This window comes from Nematolebias whitei, chromosome 10, assembly GCF_014905685.2.
Source record: "Nematolebias whitei isolate Nwh7 chromosome 10, NemWhi1, whole genome shotgun sequence".
Taxonomy (NCBI): domain Eukaryota; kingdom Metazoa; phylum Chordata; class Actinopteri; order Cyprinodontiformes; family Rivulidae; genus Nematolebias; species Nematolebias whitei.
In genome coordinates this window covers 47,726,191-47,737,480 of record NC_056507.1, presented here as the reverse complement: position 1 = coordinate 47,737,480, position 11,290 = coordinate 47,726,191, and the positions used below count along the sequence as shown (strand labels likewise).

Here is an 11,290-nt window from a genome sequence, read left to right as displayed (position 1 = left end):
AATCTTTGCGGAGTCAATGTAGATTAATGCTACCTTAAGTACCATAATCTACATTGGTCTCACAACGCGTAAGCCGAACCTACTCGAACAATTCTATTCGGGGGGATAGCTAATTCTTTTTGATGAGTCTCGCCATAGACTTCCAAAAACATTTATGGGAAAACCAAACACCCAATCTCAAGTCGTTCGTCTAAAAGACAACAGACAATTGAACCAAACTATGTTTTGCCATGTAAAGCTAACTTAAACCAAGTTAGGAATGGAAAAATAGTTTGGAACACTCTTCTATAGGTATAAATCCTGTAGATGAACAGATGCTGAGATATATTCATCAATTACAACGGATTCTTCATTTTTCTGGACTGAATAAAACGTGCATTGAATTTAATGAAATGTAACGTGAGACGTCATTTATCTTTGACCCATCAAAATGAATGCGGTCATTTATTTTACAGAATCAAAGTTTAACATCAAACATTTACATTAATTTGGCAAATATGAGAATAACAACATAATCAATCAGCTTTACAACCAGGAGAACCATACGGCCATGATTTTCCATTGCTTCACCACAGACATTAATGAAAACTGTACAATTATGTTCAATTATCCACACGGCGGTGGATGAGCACTTTACACAGACATTTCTAAATTATCTGGAAGGATTTCTACTTGATAGAAGGATTTAAAGATGGAAATGAAGTTTAAAGGGAGTAAAAGATGGTGTGTGAGGGGGAGTGTTGACCAGAACCGACACTCTCCATTCGAACCCAGCTTTTCCTCGGTACGCTTGGTAGGGAACTTGACTCATTACCTTTCTGAAGATTAATCAGCAGATATGGAGTTCCAGTTAACGCTACCTGTCCAGCGTCTCCATAGGATGGCTGTGACTCATCCGAAGTAGTGACGAGATTCCGTCCGACACCAGCTCACATCAGCAAGTGGACTTCACATGAGTGGAGTCCTTCAGAAGTTCCACTCAGAGGTGGAAGATGTTATAATCCAACTCGGAAGAGCCTTATCATGGCTGGACTTCTGTTCTCCCAAACGACTTCACAGAACTGCGAACATCTCAGAACTTCTCAGCGCCTCACCGAACTGCTCAGAACTGGGAGAACTAGGAAGTACCGCCATTTTTAAAGAGCTCTATTCCCGGTCCATTTGGGAGTTCCTGATTGGTCAATATCAACCAGACAGGGGTGTGTTTTGTGATGCAAGAGGTTACTAGAAGTCAGAAAACAGCAAGAATTGTTATGGAACAGATTAAACTGTTCTCAGACAGGCGAGAGAGATATTTTGGCGAGTTTGGAGAAACAGGTGCCAACTGTTTACGTCTGAGAGGATTTTAAAACAAGACACATGTCTGCTTCGACTCCGACCTTGGACAAAACTTACACTTGCTCATTCAAAGACAGAAATCAGAAAATACATGATTACTCTGTAACAGGCCTTAACATGAATTCTAACTTTGCATGAGGATTAAAAAATCATTACACTGTTTCACAGTTAATAAAATTGATTAGTTCACTGCAACATCTAAAATGGTTTGAACTAAGACACTTTGATTATCAACATTTGTAAAATAGTAATGATAATAAAAAGAGAGTGTTCTTTCACTTGATTTTCAAGAAAGAAAGTCTCAGGATGGGTGAACCTGTATTTCTGGATTCAAATCAATGAAATGACAGTTTCTGTCCCACAAGGTTCTTAAGGTCAAGGGTTTTGACCTTAGGCTTAGTTTTGACATCAGGTTAAGTTCACTACAATCCCTATAGTTACCCTTTTCAGCATGTTCCACCCCTTAACTGGTAGCTGTAGCTGTTCCCAATCATAATAGCTTACACACCAGGTGCATATAGTTTAAGGCCTTATGTAAAATCCCCTTCATAAGCCCACCTTAAACCACATAATTGCATGACACATTGAACCAGAACGGCACAGACTGGACGTCGCCCAGAGACGACCGTCGCTGGAGGAGACCTGCAATCCTGACGTTGGTCTCCACTCTTCATCCAGTGGCCGCATCTTCAGTTCAATCCAAGGGAACCCCTCTGTATGCTGATCAATAAAAAATTCCAATCGTTGTGGATTTACCGTTGTGGATTATATGACTTTTTCCAATGGATTACAGACTCTGTTTCCAAGGGGGTTAAAGCATTGCTACAATGGAATTACCAACAACATTATGGAATTATCATCAACACAATGGAATTATCAAAAACATTGTGGATTACAACCTTTGACTTTTGTTTTCCTTGCTGGATTACTTTTGACTTTTGTTTTCCTTTCTGGATTACTTTTGACTTTTGTTTTCCTTGCTGGATTACATCAAGCTCAAGGACATTCAAAGGCGTAAGTTCATGTTGGAATTCATCCCCATGGACAGGCGATGATTTCCAAAGGGGGGACTGTAGTGAACTAGGCCTGATGTCAAAACCTTGACCTTAAGGACCATATGGGACAGAACTTGTCATTTCATTGATTTGAATCCAGAAATACAGGTTGACCCATCCTGACTTTCTTTCTTGAATTAATCAAGTAAAAGAAGACTACTTTCTATTATATTACCATTTTACAAATGTTTGATAATCAAATTGTGTTAGTTCAAACAATGTTTAAATGTTGAAGTGAACTACTCATTTAAATCAACTGTGAAACAGTAATAACAATTTAATCCTCATTCAAAGTAGAAATCAGGTTAATGATGCATTGTCTGATTTTCTGTCTTCAATGAGCAAGGATGTAAGTTGGTCAAAGTTCAAGTTTCGGTCAACAGCAAGTTTACTGAAAAAGAAATGTCATGTTTAACTTTTACAGCAAGATACTGGAGAAGCGACTCCACGAAGTCTGAATTCTTCATAACAATATCTTGTCTGTTCTTAAACAATCTTAATCTTTTTCCTTGACTTTTCATAACACCTTACATCACAAAACACACCTCTGTTTGGTCCATTCGACCAATCAGAAAATCCTCAAATGAACCAGAAGTGACCCTTCTTAAAAGGTGCAGCACTTCCTAGTTACAGCAGTCCCAGAGTTCATGAAGGCTGGAATTCAGGATGCTGATGAAAGAAAGAAAATCAAGCTGAACCAGAGAAGATCTGGGAATTATGAAATTTCTGTTTTGGATGACCTCACGACTCCCGAGGTTTAGCTGTTCTTACGGAGACGCTGAAAAGTGGCTCGAAGTGGAACTTTACACCGGAACTGACATATCTTCAGAAAGGTAAAAAGTCGATCTTCAACCAAAGTGTACCGTTGGGATAAGCTGGTCCAAAGGAGCGTGCATGTTCTGGTTAAAACAGACAAATTCCCTCACACATCTCTCTCAAGATAAACTTCATCTTTCCATCTTTAAAATTCTTCTATCTGCTAAAAATCATTACAGATATTTTTAGAAATGTCTGAAGCAAAGTTTTTCAATCACCGCCGTGTGGTTGACGTCTGCTGTACTACTGGAAGTGAGAACAATCGCCGCATTGTTTACTTCCTGTAAAACTGATTAATAAGCTGTCGCTATTTTCAATTCTTGCCAATTAATGTAAATGTGTGATGTGTTAAACTTGATTCTGTTAATAAATGACCCACTGTCGTTGGTGAGTCAAAGATAATTAACGTCTCACGTCCACATTTTATTAAATTCAGATGCACGTCATTATACAGTCCAGAAAAATGAAAGAATCCGTTTAACAGTATGAATATATATATCAGTATATGTACATACTACACTATATGCTAGCAGCGCCACGTTGTCTTTAGCTGCGGCTGCCTGAAAAGCACATTGATGGGCTCCATTGGAGAGCGTGGTCACCGTCTGGTCGTGTTTCCCAGGAGGGACGGGACGCTGCTCCGACCTGGACAGCTTTGCTCCGAAAGCTTCCGCGAGGCTTGGCTCAAGGGGGGTTACCGAGGGGTAGCCCCGCTCGGTGAACCCCTCCACTCTGGTGATAGGTGCGTACTGTGGAGACTGGCTCCCCCAATCTACCAGGAAAGAACCGTCTGTGGCCTCGCCCGTAGGACGTCCTGTTGGAACACGAGGCCATATGGATCAAGATGGTGAGCCGGTGGAACCCAGTAAACAACCTTCCCGCCGGCTCATCTGAACTGGCGGGAAAGGCGTGGGACGTAGAAAAAGGGGTCCCTTCATGTCAGCCGCCTCCTGGGTTACGCCGGGCAACCCCTGAGGGCGCCGTCGGCCGGAGCGGTGTGATCGCCGATGCGAAACGAGGTGGGATGGGGTGAGCATTCACTCAGCCCCCCTCCACCGACACTACGCTCTCCAGGAGGGAATGAGCAGCGGGGGGCTGCAGCTGAGCGCGCCTGTCCCGGAGGAACCATCCGATTTGCTCCAAGGGTCGGCAATAAGAGGAAAATTACAAGATGGCGTTGTCCAGCGTGTAGTGACCTGTCACTGAGAAATATTCCTCGGTGCTTACCTTGAAATAAGACTGCTCGTCAGCTTCTCCTCGGGGAGGAGAACTCACCGGACGACCGGAGGTCGACTGCCGGGCCAAGCATCCTTAACAAAGGTTGGTCATCTACACAATTTTCCTTCTTTGTTTTTCTGACAATGCTATTAGCTCGCTGAAGAAAAAATGGGAGCCGATTTCCCGCTCTTAACATAATTTATACGGACCGGGTAGGGCCCACACAGCAGGTGGACTAAATTTTTCAGTGCAATGCTCCACATAATGGGATAAACCCACCAAGCGACAACCTTAAAGGGCGAAGCTTATACGAAATAGAACTGGTTCATACCAAAGATCTAGTCCCCCGGCACAAACAGAGTAATATTGTGTATGCTGTTCAGTGTCAGGAGAGCTGTGATCAGTCTAACAACAGGGAAACTAAACAGCCACTGGCCAAAAGGATGGCCCAGCACAGAAGATCAACAACATCAGGCCAGGACTCTGCGGTCTACACTCATCTCCAGGCCAGTGGTCACTCTTTCAGGGATGATGATGTTCACATCCTGGACAGAGAGGAACGATGGTTTGAGAGAAGAGTAAAGGAGGCCATATTTGTGAAAAGAAATCGACCATCGTTAAACAGGGGTGGAGCCTCCGGGTTCAAATGTCCCCCTCTTACAATGCTGTTATTGCTAGTATCACTCAGCCTCCTGTGAATAGTAAACAGCCATCAGGTGCTAATGATCCATTGTTAGGCTGATGGTCCTTCTTGATCATGTGAGCAGATGGTTTTGGTTGTCAGCAGCAAACTGGTTGATCCACTCTGAGAAGGTGCTATTTAAGAGACTGAGCTGAATACAGCACCTCAGACTGAGGAAGTCTTTCGGATGAAAGATGAAATGTTTCTACATTTTTTTTTTTTTGCTTTGTTGGTTTTATTTGAATGTCCAGAGGACCAGACTCAACTTTTTTAGATGTTTCTACCTGGATTATTGAGCATGCATCAGGATGTACAAAAGCAACATTTCACCTAGATTTCCTTTAATTCCACACATTTAAATCATGTTTCTCACCAAGTTTGTGTAAATTCAGCTGTGGGTTTTAAAGACATTTTAACTTTAATACACTTTAATACAGAGCGTCAGTTAGGCAGTATTTGCCTTTATAGAGAAATAAAAAACATCACCACTGGACTTTTTTACTTGTGTTCAACACTACTCATCTAAATGATGTTTCTCATGAAGATTGAGGACAATAAGGCGTGGGGTTTTAAAGACATTTCAACTTTAATGCACCTGAACACACAGAGTCTCTTACACCTGCAGTGTCTCACAGCGTCACAGTTACTGCTAAGCTAACATGCTACAAATGTAGCTCCTCTCAAGCATCCTCCTAACATGAATACATGTTTATGATCAACCCCCCGGTCAACCTCTGCCAGCACTAAGCTGCTAAACTGGCGAGTGATCAACGCAGAGGTGTCTCCATCTCCTCCACCTGTGCGTGTTGGGAGGAGATGTAGAGGAGAAACAGTGCATGCAGCAGGCTGCTGTGTTTAGAGTTGGAGGTAACCAGGAAAACCTGGAGTGCAGTTTTAGTGGTTTGAGTATTCTCCTATTAAACAAGTGGAATGGATTTGTTCATGAAGAAAGAGAGACTGCGCCGAATGAACTAATGTTTCATTGTAAAAGTGTGTGTGTGTGTGTTGGGGGGGGGGGGGGGGGCAAATGAACTTTTTTTTAATGTGGGAGGACATGTCCCCTTCACATATAATGGTTGTGATGCCTATGGTCAGAGGAATCATTTGTCCATCTATGTGCCATAATTCTATTTCTGGCTCTTCGCGTTCTTATTCCTTGACTGCATTTGATCAAGTGACGTTATGTGACATTTCATCTTTATTTGATAAAATGAAAATTTCTACCAGTCCAAATGACATTATTTCGGCAATGTTGTTAAAAAATATTTTTTTCTGTCATTGGTCCCTGCATTGTAGATATTTGCAATGATTCTCTTTCAACAGGTGTGTTTCCAAGCTCATCCAAGCATGCTGTTGTTGAGCCATTATTAAAAAAAGCAAACCTGGATCACCTGGATCCTACAAAATTTGGAAATTACAGGCCAATCTTCAAGATCCGTTTTTTTCAAAGCTTCTTGACAAAGTAGTAGCTGAGAAGCTAATCACTCACGTGGAAAAATTGCTCACATGGAAAAACATGAGATTTTTGACAAATTTCAGTCTGGGTTTCGAAAGCTCCACTCCACAGAGGCTGCTTTACTTAAAGTTCCCAGTGATATTTTGATGTCAGCTGACTGGAGGATCCACTGTGATGGTTCTCTTAGATCTAACATCTGCTTTTGACACTGTTGAACACAGTATTTTGATTAACAGGCTACGGGATGTAGTCGGTCTATCAGGCTTGGCACTGGAGTGGTTTATCTCCTATCTTTCTGGTAGAACAATTAGTGCTTCTGCAAACCAAATAATGTCAGAATCCAAGAGCCTGATATGTGGGGTACCTCAGGGCTCAGTGTTGGGATCTATTCTCTTTCTTTTGTATGTTTTCCCCTTCAGCCAAATAATAAGTCAGTTTTCAGATGTGTCTTATCATTTCTATGCTGATGATATTCAACTATATAGTTCCTTCAGGCCTTCTGAACATCACAAATTGTCCTCCTTGTTAAATTGTATTAGCAATATCAAACAGTGGCTCAGTGACAACTTTCTGCAACTTAATTGTGACAAAACTGAAACCCTAATTATTGCTCCTGACAATCAAATATATGAAATTAAACAACACCTCGGTGTATTGGCCTCTTCTGTCAAACCAAATCTCAGAAACCTTGGCATTATTTTTGATTCTGCCATGTCACTGCACTGCCACTCTCGTGGATTAATCAGAAATTGCTTTTTTCAACTAAGAAATATTTCTAGGTTTAAGTCTCTTGTGTCAAAAGCCAAATTAGAGAGGATTATCCATGCTTTAATTACATCCGTCTGGATTATTGTAACAGTCTTTTCATGTGTTTGACTAAGAAGGATCGTGATCATTTGCAGACAGTTCAGAATGCTGCTGCAAGGCTTTTAACCATCACACGGAAAAGAGAGCACATAACACCAGTTTTAATCTCTTTACATTGGCTACCGTACGTTTTAGAATACATTAAAAAGTTTTAGTTCTTACTTTTAGAGCCCTGAGTGGTCAAGTCCCAGTCTACATTTCTGACCTTTTACAGCCCTACTCCTCTTCTCGGAGCCTCAGATCTTCCAGTCAAAGGCTGTTAATGGTCCCATGAACTCATTTTAAGACCAGAGGGGATAAAGCTTTTAGGGCTGTGGCCCCCAGACTGTGGAATGCATTGCCTCTGACTTTGCACTGTCTTGATTCTCTAAATTCTTTTACAAAGCAGCTGAAGACACATTTGTTTAGACTGGCTTTTAATTAATTTCATATTGTGTTATGTCATACGCATGTTGTTTTATCTTTTATCGTTTGTGTTTTTATCTTTTATCTTGTGTTTTTATGTCTTATTCTGTAAAGCACTTTGTGGTTTCTGATCTGTAAAAGGTGCTATATAAATAAAGTTTACTTACTTGATGATGTGATATTTGATGATATTTGATGATGTGATATTTGATGATGATATTTGATGATGTGATGTGTCAAGGGACTGCAGATGCAAATTAGCTTTTGCTATAATCTGGAACAGCACATCAAATGGCAACATTTATGTTTGAGTTCTGCATTGTCCCTTTTTAAATAAAGTTCAATCAATCATATTTGATGTGGCAGCACGGTGGCGCAACTGGTAGAGCTGCTGCCTCTCAGCGCGCAGGTCCCTGGTTCAAATCCCGGTCCAGGGGCCTTTCCGGGTGGAGTTTGCATGTTCTCTCCGTGCATGCGTGGGTTTTCTCCGGGTACTCCAGTTTCCTCCCACAGACCAAAAACATGCATGTTAGGCTGATTGGTAACTCTAAATTGTCCCTAGGTGTGAGTGAGAGAGTGAATGGTTGTTTGTCTCGTTTGTCTCTATGTGGCCCTGTGATGGACTTGCGACCCGTCCAGGGTGTACCCCGCCCCTCGCACAGTGATAGCTGGACATGGGCACCGGCGACCCCGTGACCCAAAATGGAATAAACGGGTAAAGAAAATAGATGGATGGAATATTTGATGATGTTATTGGATGATGTGATATTTGATGATGTGATATTTGATGATGTGATATATGATGAGATGATAAATGTGGGATTAAAAGTTGTATTTAGTGTATTTAACAAGGTTGATTGTTCCTCTCAGGAACACAAGAGTTTAATAAAGTTACTGTGAGAGCAGCCAAACAAATTCTAACACAATAAAAAAGGTAGAAGTATTGTTGGACTGTATAAATGTTGACTACATCCACACACAGGCTTTGTGGAGCTCTGTCACTCACCGTCCAAGATCATGCGGGCAGCAATGGCTGCTGGGTAACCTACAGTCTTGGCCATGGCGGAGAAGCCATTGGGGTCCCCGTAAACCACCAGGCTGATGTGTTTGGTCTCCAGCTCGCCCGTCGAATGTCGGATGCCCACATCGTTTCTCATGACGATCATGTCTCGCTCCCTCTTACCTGACGGGAGGTCGGGGGTGAGGTTTAATTTGTGTACCTGCAGGTATCTACAACCGTGTTGCTGCGCTCAGGAACTCACCAAAAGAAAGTCTGCTCTCCAGATGTTTAGCAAGTGCGCTCAGAGTGCTGTCAGCATGAGGAACCGGGTCCTCTCCCAGCAACCCAAACCTGAAGAACAGATTTTGGAGTCAGCTGTGTTAGCAAAATATCACATGGCTGTACATCTATAACTGGATTCAACTTAAGATGGCCACTCAATGTCCACTCTAAGCTACACACCTGTACAATCGCACACTCCTCGCACATTCTCTCCGAACTAGAAAATCTATGCTGCACAGTTGCAAACTGGCCACAGGGTTATCTCCCGTTTTATAATAAACTGTCAGCCTGAGCGCAGCAGTCTGTACAGTGCAGCCACCTGATGTGTGCAGAGTGGGGGACGAAACCCTCCCCTCCGGTCAAAACAGACCTGTGTCACATGATTTGTGTATCCAGCCAATCAGTGTCTTCTGGAGTTTCAGCGCTGACATGCAAACTAAGTTCAAAGAAGCTACGTAGCTATAAGCAACCTTGACTTCTTGCTTTTTTTCAAGCTTTGTTACTACATATTTCATCACATACCGAGGAATAATATTTGGCATCGTGGATTTATCACAGAAGTTTACGATCGTATGACGTCAAACAAAGGTGGTAAGTAAGCTAATCCCATGACTTGTAGCCATTTTTATCATGCTAAGTGTTAGCAAACAGTAGTGCTTGTTGTAAATCTGGATGGTCAAAGGAAAAGTTTACAGACAGTGGTGAGACCAGCTATGTCAAGGGTCGGCAACCATAAATGCTTAAAAAGCCATATGGACCGTCTCCCAACAACAAAAAAACACACAGAGCTGCAAAACCCCTTTGAAATCTAAAATGAGATTTTTTTTAATCAGTTTTTTTTTACGTATATGTATAAAAAACATGTTGCATTTATGAAATCAATTAACTGCTAGAGAGAACACAACATTTTATTTCTGCATGTAACAAAAATATTTTGAACTCCGAAATAAAAGATGCTTGGATTAGGGCTGGCCAATAATTCGACATTAGTATATGTCACAATATACCTTTATTCAATAACAATGATATGAGTTTCAAGCACATTTTCAATATTTCGATATGATTACAGTGTTTCACTGATGCATTTCTTTTTCTGTTCGGGTTGAAGCAGCCAGGAAGCAGCCACTTCAGTTTCAACCCGAACAGAAAAAGCCGCAACACAAATACGTAAGTGCGTGGTAACCAGTGATGTCAGTAATGAGTTACTCTAATCGGACCACTTTTTTCAGTAACTAGTAATCTAACACGTTGCTATGCCAAAATCCAGTAATCAGATTAAAGTTACTTATCCAAATTACTGTGTGTGTTACTATTTTTGTCATTTTCCCTAGTAATTTAATTTTATTTCCTCTATGCGTCTCGGGGCCGGGACGTGATGTCAGCTCTATGCCACAATTCAGTCACATTATCATCACCTGTGACAGCACGCTGTGACAGAAATGCAAACAATGGAGCAAGGAGGAAGATACACATTTTGTAGCTGGAAACTAGAGGATGACATTTTCTCGAGAGTACCGCCGGTCATGTGATTCTGGCCAGATTCCGGCGGGACCGGAGTCAACCTCATTATAACTCACGTGACCGGGACGTGACCGGACTGAAAGCTAACTGGAGCAGACAGGAGCGGGAACCAACCAATAACCGAAAATGAAACAAACAAACAAACAAAAAACACGGGCACAGCTATTTTGTAGTTTTTTTTCCAGTAAGCATTCACTTTAACACAAGTCAAAAGGACTACATTTCCCAGGAGTCAACTGTTCGAGCCGTAGCTTTTCACCGAGAGGGTGTGAGGAGCAGCGAGCAAAGCAATACAGAGTAACTGAAAATAGTTTGCAACACAAGGTAAGAAGTAACTGTCTGTCTATTAAACTCACAGAACAGGCAGGAAAGTGTCAAATAACCCTGAACTTCATGATAATAATAATAATAATAGTAATGAATTTAATTTGTAACGCACTTTTCATTAACAAAAATCTCAAAGTGCTACAGAGTGCAACTAAAATCAATGATAAAATCAACTAAAATCTGTGATAAAATCAACTAAAATCTGTGATAAAATCAACTAAAATCTGTGATAAAATCAACTAAAATCAATGATAAAATCAACTAAAATCTGTGATGAAATCAACTAAAATCAATGATAAAATCAACTAAAATCTGTGATAAAA

The 11,290-nt window shown here is 41.3% G+C and overlaps 1 protein-coding gene across 1 annotated transcript in view; it reads right to left on the bottom strand.

The window, feature by feature from the left end:
• The window catches only part of LOC119416421 (alpha-aminoadipic semialdehyde synthase, mitochondrial), a gene marked incomplete in the record, with an annotated part of 132,308 nt that overhangs the window by 14,582 nt on the left and 106,436 nt on the right, over positions 1 to 11,290 (bottom strand). The window contains 2 exon segments of the mRNA XM_037683659.1: positions 8,844 to 9,020; positions 9,100 to 9,188. Coding sequence (XP_037539587.1) covers positions 8,844 to 9,020; positions 9,100 to 9,188 — 266 coding nt within the window.